We start from the raw sequence: 22,937 nt of genomic DNA, 5'->3' as shown, positions 1-22,937 counted from the left end.
CCTTTTTCTCACGAGGAAGAGAGAGAAGGAATGAGAAAGATAGAGGTGTAAACCACAGAAGAGAGGTGCGAACGGTTCAAATAAAGATAGAAAAGGCGAGAAAGTGGGAGGGAACGAGGGAGGAAGGGAGGCAAGGAGGGAGGGAGGGAGGGAGGGGGAGATGTCTCTGAGGGAGAGAGAAAGTGGGAGAGAGAGGGAGACAGAGAGAGCGATAGAGAAGTGTTCATCCGGCTCCGGCTCCATCCTCAAGCCTTTCAGTCGATGCACAGGACCATGTTAGCGCCGCAGAGCCTCAGCCGACGTCGGGACTACAGGACCCACAATGCAACAGGACACACGGCAGCCAGCAGGTCACCCACCTGGGAGCTACAGGTACAGAGGAAGGAGAGAGGGAGACGTAGAATGAAGACAAATATAGGTGGACAGAGGAGGATGAGGAAAAGAGGATGGATTTGGGAGTGCAGAGCAGAGAGGATCATGGGAAATGTAGTCTCTATCGCTATTTGTTTACTTGTTTGGATTATGGCATTGATATCCTGGGGTCAGCTGAGCATGAAGCTAGGAGAGTTTGAAGGATGGATGTGTCACTGAGTACAGTCACACAGTATGGTGTCATTAGTCACTCAGCTACAGCGGGAAGCAGGTATTGGGGGTGGCTCCATGACAACTGTGTGTGTGTGTGTGTGTGTGTGTATGTGTGTGTGTGTGTGTGAGTATGTGTGTGTGTGTGTTTTGTAATTTCCCACTGAGCGGCTGACGAACACTCGGGAACCCTGCTCAACCTGTCCAGTGAATCACTGAGATTCCATAAAAGATTGGACGAAAGGAAAACATTCAAACACTGATAACATCGCTGCTCTTCAGGATTGTTTTGTTTTGGATTTACCTGCTGCTTTACGAACCGCATTTCCCAGAAAGCACCCAGATAATGTGCCTGAACTTACTCCATCCAGCTGTTGTTGTTGAGTGTTGGAGAAAGAAACTGTGATGGATTATTAATACATGAGTCTTCTGTTAGTGTAGAAACTTGCTCACTGCCTGCAATGCATTCTGGTCTATTGAGGCTTTAAATTAGTCTAACAGAACAGAGCTGCACAGTCACAATTTAACTGTCAGTGATGTTTACTTCCTCTGCCTTTACGAGTTGCTGATATGATACTTTGTATGTGTCCAAAAGTATGTGGACACTTCTGAGTGAATACTTTTATGTTCTTTTGATTAGTTTTTTCCTAGGTCTGGGCTAAACGTCCAGGAAAATCTTAATGTAGTGATATTTTGGACCAGTGTTTACCAACCAGGTGATCTCTATCAACAGATTTGAGGGCAAAGGGACAAGATTTGGGCATCAGAATGGTTATGGTCTCCATTTGTAGTCCATTTGTAGTCCAAGTGGTATTGGCCAATCACGTTAAGGCTGGCTTTGGTTTCATGCAGACAAACCGTCTCATTAGGCCGTAATAACGATCTTGACACTGTTGTTGTCTTTGTGTTACAGGATGACGTTCCTATCAAGGAGATCAGCATCACTCATCACGTGAAGGAGGGATCAGAGAAGGCCGACCCGCGGCAGTTCGAGCTCCGCAAAGTCCTCGGACAGGGCTCCTTCGGCAAGGTGTGTGTGTGTGTGTGTGTGTTTAAGTGTGTGTGTAAACATGGGGTTTCATTTCCACTCAAATCCCCGTAATGTTTTCCTTTTTGGTAAGTGTTTTTTGAGAGCCCGTTGCCGTGGAGACGACGGCGGTCTGAGGGCCCTTCAGTGTCCCGCTCAGTATCGTCGTCTTTGTGAATGAACAATCGGCCTCCAGCTTGAGCTCCTTGTGTGTGTGTGTGTGTTTGTTTATGTTAATATACATAAGTGTGACCAAACAAAAGAAAGGAGGCGGCTAAGCCAAATAAACCCAAACAAACACACTCACACACTCACACACCCCTTACTTTTTTCAGAAAAAATATGTACGGTAATCAACTAAGAGAGACAAATACCTATTTGATCCAGTTTCAATTGGGACATGAGATACACATATGATGTTTTGTCAATTTAAAAGATAATTTTGCACGTCAAGAAAGTCATATTTTGTCTTAAAACTGTTGAAGTGTGTTTAGTACCCGGATGTTCTCACAACAACAACTGGTCTGAATCGTTCTTTCTCTTCTTGGCTGATAAAAAGAGTCTCTGGATAAATCACCTCAGCTGAGAGCAGGTTACATCTGTGCGTGGAACATAGCTAAGTTAGCTAGCTAGCTAACAAGACAAGCTAACGGCCATGTTGGTGATGTACATGGAGCACGACAACAGAGTTAGTTCACTGATTGGTTTCACACAAAACTAAATGATTTTCATACAAATCTATGACAAACTTTCTAGACGTGCAAACTTGTATTCTAAATTGACAAACATCATGTGTAATTCATGGCACAAATCAAACGGGACCAAATCCAAATTCTCTCGGCGTTGACTTCTGGACCTATTTTTTCCATAATAAGTTCCCATAAAACACAGTGGAAGGGATGGGACTATATACGTATATGGATACACACTGTCCAATTCTGCCGAGTTAAACCGATACTGAAGTGTCTTAAAGCTGCATTCTCTCTCCTGTCCACCAGGGGCGACTCCTCTGGTTGTATAGAAGTCTATGAGAAAATGACTCTACTTCTCTCTTGATTTATTCCCTCAGTAAACATTGTAAACATGAGTTTATGGTCTCAATCTCTAGTTTCAAGTCTTCTTCAATACAGCATGATGTTCATTTAGTAAATGATGCTCCATTTAGAGTCAAACAGACCATAAAGCAGGGGATGCTTTAGGGCGGGGCTACACACTGATTGACAGGTCGACACCAGAGACGTATACGGCGTCTCTACGTCACGCCTCCTCAGTCCATATATGGTCACTTCTGTTCATCTGTAGCAAAAAAACAAGATTGCGAAGGCCATATGATTTTTACATTTATTTTTCTCTGTGTGTGTTTAGGTGTTTCTGGTGAGGAAGGTCACGGGGCCAGACGCCGGTCAGCTGTACGCCATGAAGGTCCTGAAGAAAGCCACACTGAAAGGTACGAAGAGGCTTTAACCGTCTGTCACATGAACATCTTCACTTCAGAAGAAACTGAAGTGAAGTTTACAGGAGGCACACATGCATCTATAAGAATCCAACAAGTATAGTGTGTGTTTGCTCAGACATCGTGGTTCAATATGGAATTTCACACTTTAACATGTGAGCAGACAGAGAAACGAAGAGGTCAAGAGGTGAAGAGAGAGAGGAAGAGGAGGAGAAGTACATTTCTATATGTTCAGCTCAAGACATGCACCATCTGGTGGTGGAAAGAAATACAGCATGGTCCTCTAATTGTTGTTTATTTGCTTTATTCTTCTTCTTTTCTAAACTTCTTCCTCTCTCCTCGTCTTCGTCCTCTCCAGGCAAAATAGAAAACCCAAATAAGGGAGGCTGTTTTATTTTTGGCGTCTTCTCTAAGTGCTTCATCTGGTGATTTATGTGTATGTGTGTGTGTGTGTGTGTGTGTGTGTGTGTGTGTGTGTGTGTGTGTGTGTGTGTGTGTGTGTGTTGTGTGTGTGTGTGTGTGTGTGTGTGTGTGTGTGTGTGTGTGTGTTTCCAGTGCGTGACCGGGTAAGGACAAAGATGGAGAGAGACATCCTGGTGGAGGTCAACCATCCCTTCATCGTCAAGCTGCACTACGGTGAGTCAACCAATGAGTCACCGGCCGCCTCACCGGCCAATCAGAACTCACCGCTCCTCTCTGGAGCTGTCGGTGGGAAAATGTTCGGAGAAGCAGGAAACGTTCTCAGATCTTATCTCGGTTTTGTTGTTCCTCCCCTCAGCGTTCCAGACGGAGGGGAAGCTCTACCTGATCCTGGACTTCCTCAGAGGAGGAGATCTGTTCACTCGTCTCTCCAAGGAGGTAACTCCTCCTCAACAGTAATGTTACTCTGGTTTACACACGAGGAGAGGATTTAGGATTTAGATTAATCAATCAAGCATGGAAAACAGTCAATGTCTGAGAGACCAACTGAAGAATATAAAGAGGAAATCCCTCATATAACACATGTTTATCAGGAGTTTATTATCCCTCATGAGAAACTAGATTTTCTACTCTGGTTTTAATAAATTACAAACAAAAGAAACAGCTCTTCTCAAGTACACAAAACTTTCTTTATTCCCCGAACATTTTCTTTCTATCGTGCCTTTAATAAACGTTAAATGACAGCAAACATCCAGCTGATCACATTGAGGAAAAAATACTTTCAATTAACCACCACAAACTTGTTAAGGCGAGGCATCAACATCCAGGGAATGATAACTGTCGATGATTAATGATCCATATTTGCAGATACAGATCCCTTTGTTGTTTGATTATAGCAGCTGGTCTACAAGAATCAATCCATCCCAAAAAATATTTCAAATTCTAAATGTCATCCTTTTACTTTATTATAGTAATTTAAAGTGTTTTTTTCTTCATAAAAACACAGAAGGACATAAACGATTGTATTTTTATGGATTAAAACAAATCTTGTCATTAGTAGTTTTAATGATGTATTGTAATTTGCTTAGAGCTAGTGTTAGGAAGTTAAACAGCTCAAAATTCATCTCTAATATCTATTTTATATTAATGTGAAAACATCTCCTTCAAGCTACTGGATTTATTCAAGTTTATCACCAACACTACATTACATTGAACACATGATAACCTTTAATTTACCTTCACCCACAAAGATGACGGAGCTTGAATTTATGCAGTTTTGCACCTTGTTTTTTGTATTTAAATGTAATTTCCTGTCCATCAACACAAACGACAACATGAATGTAGTGAAACACTTGATGTTGTGTGTTCGTAGGTGATGTTCACAGAGGAGGACGTGAAGTTTTACCTGGCAGAGCTCGCGTTGGCCCTCGATCACCTTCACAGCCTCGGAATCATTTACAGAGACCTGAAGCCAGAGAAGTACGCACACACACACACACACACACACACACACACACACACACACACACACACACACACACACACACACACACACACACACACACACACACACACACTCTCTTAAAGTCATGCTGCTTTATGAATGTTTGCCTGCAGACATTTTCCTTTAGAAAATAAATAAAAGAGCTTTTCTGTTATTTCAGCATCCTGCTGGATGAGGAGGGACACATCAAGCTGACCGGTGCGTAATGTTACACCTAGTGTGTGTGTGTGTGTGTGTGTGTGTGTGTGTGTGTGTGTGTGTGTGTGTGTGTGTGTGTGTGTGTGTGTGTGTGTGTGTGTGTGTGTGTGTGTGTGTGTGTGGGTGTGTGGGTTTGTGTGCCAGTAGTGGAGGAAGTATTCAGATAATTTACTACAGTAAAATGTTCCTTCACTAAAAGTCATTAAAATATACTCATATATTACTAATCAGGATTTTATTGTTGTAGTTGTTTAAGCTGGAGCTCATTTTGAACTATTAATTAATTATTGTTTTCATTATGGATTAATCTACTGATTATTATCTCCATTAATCGATTGATTGTTTGGTTTGTGAAAAGATTACCCAGAGGCCAAAGTGAAACCACAATGTTTATTTGTACATTATTAACTTTATTACTAACACATAAAAGTTAATAACATTATTAACATAATTACACATATTAAAGTTAGTAACATTATTGCTATTAAGTGGGCAATATAACCAATACCTTAACATTATTATCATTATAACATATAATACATTAACAATATAAAGATTATTACTTATTTATTATCACTACTTATTCATTGATATTGTTCAAATTGTCAAAAGGAAAAGCAGCAAATCAGAAACCATGAAACACTTTTTGCATGAAAACTTTAATAACAATTATTTTAATAACAATTTAATAACAATTATTTTGTGTCAGTCAACTCATTTATTAATTGATTAACCGTTTCAATGTTATTGTACAAACCATTTAATTAATAACTAAACATCATATTTCATGCACTTTTACCATGTTTTGTATTTAAAAATCTTAATTTGTAAAATAACTAAAGGAATAGAAGTTAAAGTAGCATGAAAACAAAATACCTTAGTGAAGTACAAGTACCTTAGTTCCTAGGAATACAGCACTTGAGTAAATGTACTTTTCTCTATTCCTCCGCTGGTGTTGACTCGTTCTCTGCCTTTAACTGATTTCTCTTTCATTCTTTTATCACCTCCTGATTTCTCTCTTTTATCACCTCATGATTTCTCTCTTTTATTCTTTTATCACCTCCTGATTTCTCTCTTTTATCACCTCATGATTTCTCTCTTTTATTCTTTTATCACCTCCTGATTTCTCTCTTTCATTCTTTTATCACCTCATGATTTCTCTCTTTCATTCTTTTATCACCTCATGATTTCTCTCTTTAATTCTTTAATCTCCTCATGATTTTCTCTCTGTGTGTTCAGACTTTGGCCTCAGTAAGGAGTCGATCGACCACGAGAACAAGGCCTACTCCTTCTGTGGGACGGTGGAGTACATGGCTCCGGAGGTGGTGAACCGACGAGGACACACGCACAGCGCCGACTGGTGGTCGTACGGCGTGCTCATGGTGAGCGGACGCCCACGGTTAATAAACTAAATCTCAAGTAATCTGATTACAGTGGAATTTAATCCCATTGATCCTGTTATCTGAACGGTCATCCAATCACAGGAGAGCAGCGTCTGGAGAAACACTGTGATGCTGTTTAGAGAAAACTACAACACTGTTAGGGTTAAGCTAAAATTGTATTTGTAATATATAAAAAATTAAAACATAAATATATTTTATATTTTATGAATGTAAATATATATTTTATATATTTGTTCCTTTTTCAGTTTAGTTTTTTGTAATATTAAGGTCATAAATGGATCAGCAGCTAAGTTTTTAAGTTCTCAATGTCCATCTCCATAGAGGTAAATGTGTATATATAAATATTTATATATATGGAGAGAAAGAAAACGAGTAATAGTGATTATAAATATTAATATAAAAAAGACTAATAAAGAAATAAAAAATATCATTATAACAAAATGATAAATATATAAAATATAAATAAATATTTTAAAATATTGTAAATATTATAAATCATAATCAAGTCCAAATGCATTATTTAAAATATATAAGTAAAAAGAATAAGTATATAAATAAAAATAATATTAACAGCACCAATAACACACCCTTTCCCCCACATTAATAAAAAAAAAATAATAATAACAATAATAATAACAAATAGATAAAGAAATAAAATAGAAATGTTATATAAAAAATAATACATATTAAACGTCAAAATGTATGAATTAAAAAATTTTTTTTTTTTAAATAATAAGTATACCAATAACAATACTATAAAAGTAAAGGATAAAAGAGAATATTAACAATACCATATTTTTCCATAATTATTACGTTAAAGTTTCACAAAGCTAGCAACAATAAATACATTTCACTTCTAAGCAGTCGTCAGTTGCAGCTGTTTGTTAGAAAAACGTTCAAAGCTTTGACCGTGGAAATGATTGTTGTTGTTGTTCTGTTTCCCTCAGTTCGAGATGCTGACGGGAACGCTGCCGTTTCAGGGCAAAGACCGGAAAGAGACGATGACCATGATCCTGAAGTAAGACACTCTACACCGACTAGGAAAAAAACACACTCGTATCCAATCACCACCTAATCAAAGCTGTACTGTTCATCCGGGAAGAGACTCCCCTCCTCCATCCACAAGGTTTATTTATTAGAGGAGATTGAGTGCAGCACTCAGGAGGAAGAGGAAGAGGAGGAGAGAGAAATGGACCCAAGAGTTCTGATTGCAATTTTATAACGGAGAAGATTAGGAGAGAAAAAATATGAAACTAAATATGAACCCGTCCTGTTTCCTCCGTCGTCTCTCTTTCACTCTAATTTCAAAATGCTGAGTCGACACTCTGCAGAACGCTGACTCTGCTTCCTGCTGTGTCGTCGTCTCTTGTTATAGATACTTTCAGTTTGGATATGCAATGTGGACAGTTTAAAAATCAGCTGCAGTTATTCTTGATTTTTCTTACTTTGTGTTTGTGTTTTTTCAGGGCCAAGTTGGGAATGCCACAGTTTCTGAGTTCAGAAGCTCAGAGTCTCCTCAGGAACCTTTTCAAACGCAACCCCGGCAACAGATTAGGTAAAAAAATAAATTATGTTCTACTGCACTTTCAGAACAATTATATACAAACAGTTAAACAATGCATGCATGACAAATAAGATAAGATAAGATAATCCTTTGCAAACAGAGACATAAGTAAAACAAGCATGATCAAAATAAGTATAATAAATAAGTAATCACACAGTAAAGATATAATAAAAAGGAAAAGAATATTTAAAAAACAACAAAAACTAAAATAATATTATTATATAATTTAAAAAAAGTATATAAATATAAATATTCTGCATCTTCAGTGTCTGGTCGTTCAGATAATACATGCAGCAGAGTCCATTCTGTTCCTGATATAATAATAATAATAATAATGATAATCTTTATTTATATAACACATTTCATACGGACTATGTAGCTCAAAGTGCTGCACATTAAAAAAATTAAATAAAATACAAAGAAATGAAAACAGAAAAGCCTTTACAGAGCATGTTTTTTGCACTCACATTATTTAAGATGACAAATATTTAAATAAATCAATAAAAATGTATGGACAAAAAAGTGTTTAAATATGTATAATCAATAAAAGGAGCCCAAATCTGAATAATAAATAAATAAAGACTCATAATAATTATTGAGCCACTTGATATTTGACTTTATCTACTAAGAAGTGTTGTGTGTAATATATCTTCTTCCTTTGTGCCATAGAGCTCCATTAAAAACACATCAATGTTCCTTTATCACCATGAACACACACTCAATCCAAAACACATCGTTCTGCTGCCACAAATATTTACTAAAGCACCAAATGTGGATTCATCCGCCGCCGGAAATAGTCCCAACAAATTCACTATTTCCTCCTGTTTGTTTGTTTGTTTGTAGGAGCCGGACCGGACGGCGTGGAGGAGATCAAGAGGCATCACTTCTTCAGCACCATCGACTGGAACGTCAGTGTCTCCGTTTAATAAACTTTATTTAAAAGTGACAGTGAAGAACTTTAATCTGGTCCTGAACCAGTCTCAGTTTAGTCCTGATCCTCTATAAACCTCATTAGCCTCCTTGTTGATGTAAAGCTGTTAGACAGTTAAACTTCTGTTATCTCATATTCAAACTCTCTCTATAAAACCACACACAAACACACACACACACACACACACACACACAGAGGGGTGAAGGTTTCAAAGAGCGTTAATCAACATTATAATTCAGGAAGTCAAACTCTTCCTGCTGTGACTATGTATAGAACAATAAACACAACCTGTGGTCTATCAGCTGATTCTGAACCAGCTAAACGTAGACGTGACGCTGACCTCAGTTTGTGGTGAACGTCGTCCTACATTTACATTTTCAGCGGCTCAGAGCTGAAACATGTTCACACCCAACATAATAATGCAAACGCAGTTTAACTACTGGAGATGTTAAAACTAAAGTGACTGTGAGGAGCTTCTAACTGGTTCTGAACCAGTCCCAGTTTAGTCCTGATCCTCTATAGACCTCAATCAGTAAACGAGACCATCAGAGAGAAGATCGTCTGTTTCTATAAAGTTATTCTTAAAGCTCGGGAGGAGGAGATGAGGAGAGAGTAGGAAGGAGGAGAGAGGAGAGGAGGAAAGAGGAGATCATGAGAGAGGAGAGGACAGAAGGATGGAGGATGAGAGAAGGAGAAAAGAGAAAGAAAAGGAGAGGAAGAGAGGAGATGAGGAAAGGAGTCACAGGAGAACCAGGACTGAGCGGGTCAGACTGTCAGACCCTGCTGCAGTAAAATGAGGCTTTCTAAAGGGACTCTGGTGATATAAACAGAAAGTTCCTCGTAGTAACTTTAAGTGATATTCTCAACAGTTTTAGTTTATGAATTAAATATTAACATTACTTTTATTGTTTGTTATTTCCTCCTTCATGTAGAAACTCTTCCGCAGAGAGCTTCCTCCTCCCTTCAAACCGGCTGCAGGACGACCTGACGACACTTTCTATTTTGATCCAGAGTTCACAGCTAAAACACCCAGAGGTACCGACTCTCTCCTCCTCCTCCTCCTCCTCCTCCTCCTCCTCCTCCCTCCTCCTCCTCCCCTCTAAAATCTGTGTGTTTGTGTCTCAGACTCTCCTGGGGTTCCTCCCAGTGCCAACGCCCATCAGCTGTTCAGAGGATTCAGTTTTGTGGCCATAACAGAAGAGGACGAGACACCGATACCCAGCACTATTGTTCAGGTACATACACACTTACTTAAATATTCAGGATTATTTTTAGTTAAATTAAATAAAAATCAAATAAATTAAATTAAATTAAAAAATGATATTAAATTAAATTAAATCAAATGACATTAGTTTTTATTTATTTTATTTATTTTATTTATTTTATTTCAATCAGTGTGTAGCCCCGCCCTAAAGCATCCCCTGCTTTATGGTCTGTTTGACTCTAAATGGAGCATCATTTACTAAATGAACATCATGCTGAATTGAAGAAGACTTGAAACTAGAGATTGAGACCATAAACTCATGTTTACAATGTTTACTGAGGGAATAAATCAAGAGAGAAGTAGAGTCATTTTCTCATAAACTTCTATACAACCAGAGGAGTCGCCCCCTGATGGATAGTAGAGAGAATGCAGGTTTTTAAGGCCTTTTGTCACCTGGATAAAAAAGGTTTCAAGGACGAGGGAGGACTAAGTGGTTGTTACCGGAAAAAAACGGAGATCCATTAGTAGATCTGAGGCTGCTGATAAAAGCCTCCTGATGGCAGAGGATCAGAAAGATTGATTGATTTTGAATCGACTGAGCGATGGTGTCTGAAGTTAAAACACCAGAAACACCAGATCACACCACTGATGACCTCAGAAATAAACTTTAAAAGCAAAAGGATGCATCCAGGGCTGTTTTAACCCCAGTTAATCAATGACTATAATTAGTAATGTTTGCATTGGCGTTTGTGTCTCTGCATGCAGCAGCTCCACAGAAGCACCTCCCAGTTCTCGGACGCCTATGAGATCAAAGAGGACATCGGCGTCGGGTCGTACTCCATCTGCAAGCGTGCCGTGCACAAAGGGACGGGCATGGAGTACGCAGTCAAGGTACAAAAACACAACAACGAGAGTCACAAGGTTTCAGCTTTTTCCCAGAATATAAACGCCGTTTTTTTTTTGTCCACAGATCATCAGCAAGTCGAAGAAAGACCCGACGGAGGAGGTGGAGATCCTGCTGAGATACGGACAGCATCCAAACATCATCACTCTGAAGGACGTGAGTCACATTAAACAGAACTTTGGCTTTTATTATGATGTCTTTTATTTAGAAAATCAACCCTCATGAATCAGCTTTATGTGTTTTTTCTTCTACGTGACTCAGTCGGAGGTCATTTAAGGTCGTTCAGCTGGTGGATTAGAAGGATAAATGTTTCTGCTTTGATGAGAATGGTTTCATGACTCACTCTTAATTATTGGAGTTAAAAATATCGTCTCGCTGCCGGGTGAAAATTGCCCTCACTCGATTCACTTTCACGATTATAACTGAATTCATGCCTTTTTTTGTTTCTCTGTTACAGAGATGATTTGTCTAAATATGCCAAATAAAGTGCTTTTAAATTATATTTATTCCGTACAAAGTGTTATCGTTTTAGTTTAATTATCTTAACAGTTTTGTTTTTCCTCTCTGCAGCTGTGACACTTTAATTTCCCTGCACAGGATCAATAAATTCTTTTTTTTAACTGAAATACATATCAAACAGATGTCTAGCTGATGATTATGTTCATTGTCGATTAATATCTATGAATATAATAATAAATAAATGTTTAAAAGTAGCAAATCTTTCATTCATAGTATCTGAAACCACAATCTTCTGTTTGTTTTTCTCCAACAAATAGTTAAAAATCTAAGAATATCAACAAAAAAGCAGCAGAACTCGAATTTGAGAATCTTAAACAAGAGAATATTGTGTTTTTTTGTTTGAAAAATAACCAAAATCATTATAAATATAGTTCTGATTGATTTTCTAATTGTTTGTAGCAATAAATAAAGTTATTATCTGACAAAAAATTGTCAGATGTCTGGCGGGTTTTGGGGTTCAGAGGGAAAATCCACTGATGGGACTGATGTCCAGACCAGTTATATTAGTTTAAGTGAATAAACCGATTGATTCAATGAATCCACAGATCAGTAGAGGGACTAAAGTCGTTGTCCGTGTCGTCTCCGTGTCTCGTAGGTTTACGACGACGGCCGCTCGGTGTTCCTGGTGACGGAGCTGATGAAGGGAGGAGAGCTGCTCGACAAAATCCTGCGGCAGAAGTTTTTCTCGGAGCGAGAAGCGAGCGCCGTCCTCTACACCATCACCAAGACGCTGGAGTACCTGCACGTCCAGGGGGTACGTCTGGGTTTAGTTAGAAAGCCTCCTGATCTCCATCTGTTATGGTTCATGAGGTTGTAATACGTAAAGACAAAGAGACTCTGGACGTTCAGCTATATTCAGGAAAATGTTTTTAATTAATTTTCTACACTCAATGGTAAAATTAAATAAAATGTAATATAATTAAAATAAATAAAATATTTAAATATTTATTTTTCTTTATTTTTCTTTAATTAAATTACATTAAATTTACATTAAATCTAGTGATGCTTTCAGGTCACAAATAAACAGTTTATAATTAATTAATTAATTAATTAATATTTTCATAATTCAGTGTATTTTCAAGTGAAGAAGAATTAATAATTAAAACTTCCATTCAGTGGATGTAAATATTGAATGATTCTCTCAGATTGAAGAGGTTTAAACTATGATTAGTTCATCTGATATTCCAACAGTTCTAACTCTAGACTTACCTTTTATTTCTATTGTGAAGTTTAAAGAGGAGCTTTGCTAAACTCCATCTTGTTCTAGGCTGCTTTTATTGTGAAACTCTTGACACTGAAACAGGAAACCAATGACTTCTGACTTCTTCTTTTCTTATTTAACTGTAGCTCAGAGGATCTTTGTCTCTTTCAGTTGAACAGGGATTTGTTCTCCCTGTACTAAACTAAATAAGATCTATTACTAAAGACACTTTCTACAAAATAAAAGCATCAATTCAGACATAAAGAGTCTTTACGTTTTTAGGATATTGTCAGAAATATTGTAGTCTGTAAAGTTTAACCTTCTGACCCCGGTTCCTTCCTGTTCCTCAGGTGGTGCACAGAGACCTGAAGCCCAGTAACATCCTCTACGTGGACGAGAGCGGGAACGCCGAGTCCATCCGGATCTGTGACTTTGGTTTCGCCAAACAGCTGAGAGCGGAGAACGGTCTGCTCATGACGCCGTGCTACACCGCCAACTTTGTGGCACCAGAGGTACGAAGTCCTCTCGGCTTCTTTAACGCCGTCTCTGTTTTAACACTTTGTGTTTGTTGAATTGAGAGGTTTGGTGATTTTTTTATTTTCTAACTGAACTTCTTGAAAGTTGTATTTGTTTGTTTGAGTCTCTTATTTCTTTCTATTTAACTAAACCAAAGTTAGCAAAACCAAACTCCAGGGAATTAAAGCTGAGTGATCACTGTTGGGAAAAATACCAATATAAAACAAATTAAATTTCATTTCATTAAATAGAAATAATTAAAATTAAACAGAATAAAATTAAACAAAATGAAACAAATTAAATTAATTAAATATTAAATTAAATTAAATTAAATGTATTTTGTATAGCCCAAAATCACAAATAAGGGCTTTGAAATCTGTACACATACAACATCCTCTGTCCCGGGACCTTCAAAATAAAATGTGAAGGATTGAAATAACTATAAACTACATAATTCATATACAGCTCTTTAATTATTCTAATTACAGCAGAGTGAGAATAGATCATCAAAACGTCTTTATTTATCTCTTTTCACATTCTTTATTCTTTGGTGTTTCTGTGTTTGTTACACTAAGTACATTTTGTTATTTGAGTGTTTTCTGTCACTGTTTCTGTTTGTTAATCTCTTATTTGTTTCTATTTAACTCAACAACAATAAGCCCAAACCAAACTACATAACTCAGTTCTTTTATAATTCTTATTACAGCAGTATGAGAACAGATCATCAAGACATCTTTATTCCTTTATGTTTGAGATTGTTTAGTGAGTTTTTATTCTCTAACTTTGTTATTTTTTGTGTTTTCTGTCATAATTTATGTTCGTTATTCTTTTATTTGTTCTATTTAACTCAACAACAATAAGCCCAAACAGCAGCGTGAGGACAGATGTTTAGAACTGAAACACAGTTTGTTCATATGAAAGTTTATTTTTGTGTTTTTGCTGCAGGTGTTGAAGAAGCAGGGTTACGACGCGGCCTGTGACATCTGGAGTCTGGGAGTCCTGCTCTACACCATGCTGACCGGGTATTAATGATGAAGATACTGAGGCTGAAATAATCTCTCATATATATAAATAATAATAATCATAATGTAATAACTTCTCCTCTCTTTAGTTTCACTCCGTTCGCTAACGGACCGGAGGACACGCCGGAGGAGATCCTGGCTCGTATCGGCAGCGGGAAGTTCTCTCTCACCGGAGGATACTGGAACTCTGTGTCTGTGCAGGCCAAGGTGAGAGAACACACATTTATTTTTGTGTCTGCAACACGATGTCAGTTCGATAAAGTTTCATGTGTTGTGTTTCATCTAAAAGTTGTGAAATGTGTCTGCAGTTCAGTGTATTAAAGCACCAAACCCACAAAGTTTTTACCTCGGAAATTATGATGAAATTAATCAGAAATGACGGATCTGTATTATTTAGCTTTACTGAAATAATCTCTGCTCCTGTTGTTATTTATTTATTTATTTTTCCTCGAAACAAAACAAAATTAATTCAGTTCACTTCCTTTTGCCTCGATGTGAAGTCAGATTATCTTAAAAATCAGGACAAATAAAAATACAACTTTTTTGCAAAGAGAGGTGCGACAAGAAGAAAGAAAGAAAAGAGAAATGTTTCTTTAGGAGGCGTTCTGGATCTGTGTTTTAACAACAAAATAAATATACTGAAGTGTTTATGAGGTGACAATGAACCCTTCTACGTTTTCTCATTTGTCTTTTGAGTTACCAGTGAAGAATTTAATCAAATACTGCTATAAATTCAAATTCAAGGTACTTTAATAGTATTTTATTTTGTGCAACTTTAAACTACTATAAGCTACTGTTCAAAGCAAAGACCAACAGTGCTGTGATGAAGACAGGAGAAGGTTTTCACGTTGAGTTTTTAATACAAAAATTGTTTTGAGTCCAGACAAACTATTTGGTCATTATCAAATGCTAAGATCCATCGGAAAGCTTCTGTAAAAGTTGTATAAATAAGTAATAATACTGATTTAATAAAGAGGCAAATAAGGACCAATAAAGATAAATAAACATACAGGTAAAAAGAATAGTTAAATACAAAACCAAAACCAAAAACTTGATGAATAGCTGTGTCTTTATGATACTTAAATCTCTTAAAAAGGGCATAAAAAATATATAAACATCAGATAAAGTTTAAAATGTTTTCAAAAACTTGTCCAGTTGCTCTCTTATAAAAAAATATTCTTTCCATCCTGAAAATATCATAAATAAAGGATATAAATACTACTTCCACTCCTGGATAGTCTGAATATCCACAGAATATGAGGTGAATATTAACCGTCTGCTCTCCAGAGGAGGATTTCTGTTCTCATTCATGTGTGACCTCTGACCCCGACTCAGGACCTGGTGTCCAAGATGCTCCACGTGGACCCCCACCGGCGGCTGACGGCGGGTCAGGTCCTCCGACACCCCTGGGTGACGCAACGAGACCAGCTGCCCAAATACACCCTCAACAGGCAGGACGCGCCGCACCTGGTCAAGGTGAGAAAAACAAACACACACACACACACACGGACGTTTACAAAGACATGAATCTGATTATTACAACATGATTTATTTATAGACTTGAAGCATAATCACAACATAAAGATAAAGAAAAGAGTTTGTGCTGCAGGTTTCCAAAAGAGAGAAGCTCAAACTGTTTCAATATCCTGGAAATATTGTTTTTTTTGGAGATAAACTGAGTGAAAAAGTGTCCAAAATCTGAATTTAAAATAAAAAAAAATAGGATTGAATGAATTAACTCTCTTTTCTCCAGGGAGCGATGGCCGCCACCTACTCCGCCCTCAACAGGAACGTCCCCCCCGTCCTGGAGCCGGTGGGCTGCTCCACTCTGGCCCAGCGGAGGGGTCTGAAGAAGATCACCTCCACCGCTCTGTGACCTTTGACCTCCAAAACCCCCCCTTCAACTCTGACCTCCACCTCAGACAGACTACTGATGGAACCGCTAACGCCAAATAGGAACACAGAGACCGCCTCGCTCCGCCATCCAAACCCCCCCACCTCCCCCGCCTGCACCTCAACGGGCTCTTCTGATTGGCTCACCTCCCAGCATCACTGATCCACAGCCGGACTGAGCTTTTATTTTTAAAACCCGTTTCCTGTCTTTGCTTCGGGACAATCAGCGCTCGGCCTCGTCGGCCTCCGGAGACCGAGCGCCGTCGGGAGAATAAAACAGTACTGTATTTATTTACTACAACTAGACATCTAACATAGGAACACATGAATCTAACGTATGCATCTGAAGAGATATAGGACTGATGTTATTGTTCTCGTCTGCAGGGTTCTGCGTCGCTGCAGATCCAGTATTTAAACCTCAAGTAGCCTCTGACATCAGGTGGAGGGAATCAAACCCACGTCGCTCTGCAGAGACTTCCAGGCAAATCTCATGTTTTTATGCGGATAAAAAGAAAAGTCTGTCAGGAGCTTGATCTTATTCAGAAAATTCACTTTGTGCAGACTTCCTGTAATCCAGTATTTTAACCTTTCAGGTGCAAAAAAATATTGATTTGGTTCGTCTCTTAACTCTGAAGTTTGTCACAAAGGTGAACTAGTTTTGGGAATGAAATCAAGCTTTAGTCCCGATGGAAAAGAAGAAAAGACTGAAATATTTCTGGGATTTGATGATAAGAAGACGTATCGATTCGTCCTTATTATATATAAATATTTTTACCTGAAGTGTGAGAGAAAACCCAGAAAACTAATTAAGTTTTTTTTGTTTCTCACCTGTTGAAAAATATGAACAAAAACAAAACAGATCCTGCCTTTAAACTGTTTTATTTCTTATTTTTAAAGCTGCACAAGGCGTTGAATTTTTCTTTATTGCTTATTTTATTTTCTAATCTGGCACTTCAAAGTACTTTGTGCCTCTTAAAATACATTTATACAAAAAACAGACTCAGCTCTTTTACAACAAAGTCTACAAAGTAAAAATAGTAAAATTCATGTGTTCACTAAAAGTACACTAAATAATAATAAGTACTCATTATGCAAATTACCCCCTACTCCAATATTATAATTATAAATGCATTGATGTTATAATATTATTTAAGTATATAATAATACATAATTATTCACTTAATTTCATACATTTTAATATATTGTCTGAAGCAATTAAAGCTTTTAGATAAATATAGTGGAGTAAAATGTGGTATAAAGTAGTGGAAATACTACAATGTGTCCAATACTTGGTTACTTTCCCCTCTTAGAATCTAATCAGGCGATCAAACAATATTTTGGTGTATTTTTAGGATCCTTGTGCAGCTTTAATACGCGTCGTTAAATGTAAATTAAACACTTTGATTCCAAAAAAGCAGCTTTAACTCGAGGAGACGGATCATTTTGCACAACAAACATGCGAGGAACACATTTCTTTGAGGGATTTTTTAATTTCTTTGGTCCGGCAGAATCCTGGTTTCACCTGTAAAAACTGGTTTCCTGCTGAACTTCCTGCTTCCATAAAACAAACCGCCGGTCTGAGGAGACTCGAACCCGCGGACCTGAACCTCCATCTGAACGAGCCGACTGAGGGTCCCTGAACGCAGCAGACGGGCGGCTGAACTGTAAATATATATTCATGTACGAGCAACTCAGGTTTCTATGAATCAAGACAATGCATTTTTTAAAATATATATATATATATGTATGTATGTATGTGTGTGTGTGTATGTGTCCAGGAGGAGAGAGGTGTACATAGAATAAAAGATAAAGCACACAGGTGTGAGGAGGGAGAGGAGGACACGAGGAGGAAGAGGAGGAAGAGGAGGCGTTTATCAGACACACAGAGGAGTTAGGCTTCATGATCACCCGCCAGAAAAACCCTTTAAACTCAACGTGTAGCAGAAAGAAAGATTTCAAAACATCAAAAGGCTTCAGAACTACATTAAAGTGTGTTAAAAAGAAATGAAAGGGTCAGTTCACCAATATTCTACCTCTTTAACAGGAAACCTCCACTGATTCATTAATGCAGTAAAGGCATTCTGACTTTTAGTCTAAAAACTGGACACTACGTTCCCCATAATGCAACAGTGTCTTTTCATTAAACCCTCTCTGACTGCTTAATGTCTTCCTGCACTCCTTCAGTTTGTAACGCAGACTTTCCGTTAAAAATGTGGATTATAAAAAATGTTTCCACATGTTTAGAATTTAAATCCTGGTCTTTTTCAGTCAGAGAGATTTGGTTTTATTCATATGTGATTTTATTATTTTATTTCTGTCTGCAAGTTAGACAAAGTTTCATGTGTTTTGTTTGATCCAAAAATTGGGAAATTTGTCTCCAGGTGAGCACACAGTTGAGTTTATTATTGTACCAAAACAGTTCTTTCCTCAGAAATGATGATGAAATGAATTATTTTACGAGTCTTTAAAGTCTCTAAGATATCCTTCTTGCCTCATTTAGCGATAAATACTGAATTAATCCCAAGTAATTTCTACAAAGTTTCCTGGAAATAAATAAATATCCTTGAAAACAAAAGCTCTGTTTAAAAGCAACTAAATTTTAATTTATTTTTCTAAATTTCCCAACAATTGAAACCTAAAAAAACAACTGTCTTCCTTTATGGGAAATCTTACAGAAATTATTAGAAAATTAATGATTTACGTGCAAAATAAAGCTTAGTTTTCCTGGAAATAAAGACATAATTTGGTATTAAATAAATATCCTAGAAAGCAAAAGTTCTGTTTAAAAGAAAGGTAATATTAATTAATTATTGCTTTATTATTCAACATTTTCCCAACAACTGAAACCAAAAAAACAAATGTCTTTCTTTATGGAAAACTTTACAGAAATTATTAGAAAATGATTTACCTGCAAAACAAAGCTTAGTTATTGTTGAACTGGCCCTTTAATTACAACCAGAACAAACCTCTCCCTGCTCCTCGCCTCCTCTCACCTGTTTCTAACTGAGCAGATTAAAGACAATCAGAGGCTGAAAACAGAAGCAGAAACTCTCCCTTCCTCCTGTGATCCATCAACGCTTCCTCCCCTCGTCTTCTGAATGTCCGTCAACATAAAAGGGATTCAACTTTTACTGCTCGGAGATTTTCTTTTGTTTTATATATGATATGAAATAAATATATAAATGTTGTTTGCCTCATCTATCGATGTACAGCTCTGGGATAAAGGAATGTAAAAGGATTTTTTTGTTTTTCTGTAATTATGAACTGGGGAATAGCTTTCTTCTTCTTCTTCTCTCTCTCCATCTTCTTCTTCTTCTTTTATCCTGTCAGCGTTCGGCCCTGCTGCTACGCCAGCTCTCTGTTTTTGTACCTGCCGTGAGAGTTGGACTTTCTATTAAAACAATAAAAATGATAATCAGCTGATGACATGTCGACTCTTATTGAACACTTTATGGTTTTTAAAAGGTTAATAAAAGGTTTATATTCTTACTTTAGAACAATTCTAGTGACAAATGTTAGAAACTTTTTTTACAGTATTTAGTGTCAACAAGACTGAGTAGAATGTTATTTTTATTTATTTTATTATTATTTTCCTCTTGTTTGTTTGATTATTATAATTATTATTATTATAATTATTATTTTGTTTTGTTGCCTGGTCCACGCTCCATCTCACCACAGTTTAGTAGCCGTTCTGTTCTGGAGCTTTTGATCACGTCACATGATCTTCGTCTGTGATTGGACTTGAACTGTAAATGATGACAGGACGTCAGATCACAAACCATCAGCTGAAGAAGAGCGTGTGATCTGATGAAAGCTCCAGAACAGTTTCAACAATGTAGAGAATGAAAAGACTTCAGAGGAATTTAGAGTTTCTGTAAAAATGTTTACATGCATGCAGGATAAAAATAAAATGAGGATACAATCACCTGGATCACAATGTTTTTTTTATTTTCTATCCAATCTATTACAAATCACATAAAGGTTGCCGCTGTTTTTTGATATTTAAATCATCACAATGAACATTTTGGGCTTATTTTTTAAATTTGAAGTCGTCTTTGTGTCCCTTAAAGTTCAGCACCAATAAAAAATAGCTTGAAACATCTGATATCTGACTGCAAAAAAAGTGTTAAAAAATAAACCCCAGAACACAAAAAACACAAAAATCAATGTAGAAAAAAAGAGTTTTGCATTGAACATCTGAGACTGTGAGGCCTCAGATTTCAGAGCTTCCTCAGAGCACCTGAATGCACCATACTGAAATGATGCACTGCCTTAAACACATTAAAAATAAAAAGAACTCAGTGAGACAGCAGTAAACACATTTACTGTAAAACAAACTCTGGCGTTGCCATTTAAAGGAGCTACTTTGGCGTCCACCACCTGCAGATTACTTCAAACACTTCATGGAGGCTGGTAAAAGTTAATAATATTCATACTGAGATCATTTTCTTTCCCTTCTATTCAAAGAAACCTGTTCAGTCAGGAATGGGAGAAAGGAAGTGGACAGGAAGTATTTCAAAATAAAACATTTGCAGACTCTTAGCCAGCTGCTGACTTTACATGATTTAGTCTCTTCTACTGCGGCTGGATGAACTCATGAGTTATACAGAATATTTACACACGCATGCATCGACTCAAACACCAACGAAGAAGTACAAAATACAGCGTCAACACTGACGTCTTTTACAACCTGGGTTGGTTTTTTTTTAAACAGAGAATTTTAAAGAAATAAGCCTTATTTTCAGTCAACCAAAAAAACACCAAAAGATCCTCTGGTTTCAGCTTAAATTTTTCTGTTTAATATCATTATAAACTTGAATATCTTTGATTGGAAAAAAACTAAACATAGGCATTTTTTTTAAGACAATTTATCCCCAAGATAATTGATTAAGTAATTATCTGAGAGTGGTGCTGATTTTCTCATCTGACTCTCAGAAAGAAAGAGATTTAATGTCAAACTATTCCTTTAAATTAAGCTAAAAAAAGACCCAGGTTAGGGTTATGAAAACTGTGTTTCTTCCTCTCATGATTCTTAAGCTACAAGACTGCAACAGACTGTACAAATTCAAAACAACTTGAGGAAAAATTCTGAAATAAAAAGTTCAGTTCAGAGCAGCCGAAGATGCATAAATGTCAGAGAAGTCTGAGAAAAAGAAGGTTGAGCTGCTTTTATTCTGAAAAGGAAAATATGTCAGAAGTCGGAGTCGTCTGTGGCGGAGTTGTCGGCGATGTCGGCGACTCCAAACGTCTGCGTCTGGTTTCCACCCGACTCCTGCTGCTGCTGCTGCTGCTGCTGCTGCTTCTTCCTCTTGTCGTGGTTCCGGATGTGGACGGTCAGCCCTCTCTTCGTCATCTCGTAGATCTGACACCGGGTGCAGAAGTACGGCGACCGTCCGACGTGCCGGAACTGATCGGCCAGGTACGACGCCAGCGACTGGAAGCCCTTGTTGCAGATGTCGCAGCGAGGGACGACGCCCGGGTGCTCCTGCTCCAGATGGTTCCTCAGACCCCGCTTCGACCCTTTGTACCCCGACGTCCCCTTAAGGTCTGCGGTCCCCACTTGGTCTCCCGTCTCGTCTTTGGGGCAGAGCAGGCAGGTGAACACGGCGCTCTGGTTGGCGTGCCTCCTGGTGTGGGCGTCCAGCTCGATCTGCGTGCGGACCGTCTGCTGGCAGGAGGTGCAGAAGAACGTCTTGTTCGACTCCAGGAGGTGCATGTGTTTCAGGTGGACGGCCAAACCGGACGCCCTCTTGAAGGAGCGTCCCGGTGGCGGACACAGCGTGCAGACCAGCTGACCTCTGTCCGAGCCCGAGTTCATCCCCATGGCGTCCCGGTAGTCCTCCCCGAGCTCCAGAACGCACTTGTTGCTCAAGAGATGCTGCTGCTGCTTCTTCCTCACCTCCTCCTCCTCCTCCTCGTCCTCCTCCACCACCGCTGCCAGCTTCCTCTTCTGCCTCGGCCTCTGGGACGGTTTGGCGGGTGAAGGGGTTCTGGCGTTCTCGCTCACCGTTGGATGTTTGAGCGTCGTCTTTTTGTCCGGCAGCGATCGGTCCACGGACATGGTGAACTGGTAGCTCTCTCCTTCCTCTTCGGGGTTCGAATACTCGATGACGTAGACGCCGTCCTCCTCTTCCTCTCCAACCTCCTCCTCCTCCTCTTCCTCAGCGGGCACAGAGTACTCCATCTCGTAGCACGCCGCCGCCGCAGCTTTCCCCTTCCCCCCGTCATGAGACTGCTCCTCGATGTGTGTGTCGTCGATCCTCACCACTGTGATCTGGTCCATCCCGCTCGCGACGCTCCAGGACGGCACCGCTTTCCCTGCAGGTCCAACTCCGACCGCCGGGCTCTCAGCGGACGTCTAAACACAGGAAAAAGATGTTATGTTTTCAGGCAATATATATCGATTATATATCAAAATATCATGATAAGAGTCTAGAAATCTTCTTTGATTTTGGATAATGTGGCACAATTGATGTCTTTTACTGGTTTTTTTAACTATTTCTGTTCTGGTATTGTTGTGATGTTTGTATTTTTATGTTTAAAATGTATTTGCTAAAGGTGGAAAGAAAGATTGATATTAAACAGCCTTTAATTAA

General features: G+C 38.3%; 2 protein-coding genes across 3 annotated transcripts in view; one reads left to right on the top strand and one right to left on the bottom strand.

Moving 5' to 3' along the window:
• The window catches only part of LOC129110509 (ribosomal protein S6 kinase alpha-3), a 47,362-nt gene extending 27,600 nt beyond the window's left edge, over window positions 1-19,762 (top strand). The window contains exons 3-22 of one of the 2 annotated variants that reach the window (XM_054622591.1): window positions 1,496-1,612; window positions 2,975-3,056; window positions 3,618-3,698; window positions 3,841-3,920; window positions 4,855-4,961; window positions 5,147-5,184; window positions 6,424-6,566; window positions 7,535-7,605; window positions 8,054-8,142; window positions 8,995-9,059; window positions 10,015-10,117; window positions 10,208-10,317; window positions 11,052-11,177; window positions 11,257-11,346; window positions 12,305-12,463; window positions 13,261-13,422; window positions 14,372-14,448; window positions 14,538-14,655; window positions 15,784-15,924; window positions 16,202-19,762. In XM_054622591.1, the coding sequence (XP_054478566.1) occupies window positions 1,496-1,612; window positions 2,975-3,056; window positions 3,618-3,698; window positions 3,841-3,920; window positions 4,855-4,961; window positions 5,147-5,184; window positions 6,424-6,566; window positions 7,535-7,605; window positions 8,054-8,142; window positions 8,995-9,059; window positions 10,015-10,117; window positions 10,208-10,317; window positions 11,052-11,177; window positions 11,257-11,346; window positions 12,305-12,463; window positions 13,261-13,422; window positions 14,372-14,448; window positions 14,538-14,655; window positions 15,784-15,924; window positions 16,202-16,324 (2,082 nt within the window). In that variant the 3' untranslated portion in view covers window positions 16,325-19,762. The remainder of the gene's footprint in view (window positions 1-1,495; window positions 1,613-2,974; window positions 3,057-3,617; window positions 3,699-3,840; window positions 3,921-4,854; window positions 4,962-5,146; window positions 5,185-6,423; window positions 6,567-7,534; window positions 7,606-8,053; window positions 8,143-8,994; window positions 9,060-10,014; window positions 10,118-10,207; window positions 10,318-11,051; window positions 11,178-11,256; window positions 11,347-12,304; window positions 12,464-13,260; window positions 13,423-14,371; window positions 14,449-14,537; window positions 14,656-15,783; window positions 15,925-16,201) is intronic. The other variant, XM_054622592.1, reaches the window with a different exon arrangement.
• A 510-nt stretch (window positions 19,763-20,272) lies between these two features.
• The window catches only part of LOC129110907 (zinc finger and BTB domain-containing protein 47-like), a 3,486-nt gene continuing 821 nt past the window's right edge, over window positions 20,273-22,937 (bottom strand). The window contains exon 2 of the mRNA XM_054623175.1: window positions 20,273-22,699. Within this exon, the coding sequence (XP_054479150.1) occupies window positions 21,533-22,699 (1,167 nt within the window). The 3' untranslated portion in view covers window positions 20,273-21,532. The remainder of the gene's footprint in view (window positions 22,700-22,937) is intronic.

This window comes from Anoplopoma fimbria, chromosome 21 (assembly GCF_027596085.1).
Source record: "Anoplopoma fimbria isolate UVic2021 breed Golden Eagle Sablefish chromosome 21, Afim_UVic_2022, whole genome shotgun sequence".
In the NCBI taxonomy this organism is placed as follows: Eukaryota; Metazoa; Chordata; class Actinopteri; order Perciformes; family Anoplopomatidae; genus Anoplopoma; species Anoplopoma fimbria.
This window is presented reverse-complemented; position numbering and strand designations above follow the sequence as displayed.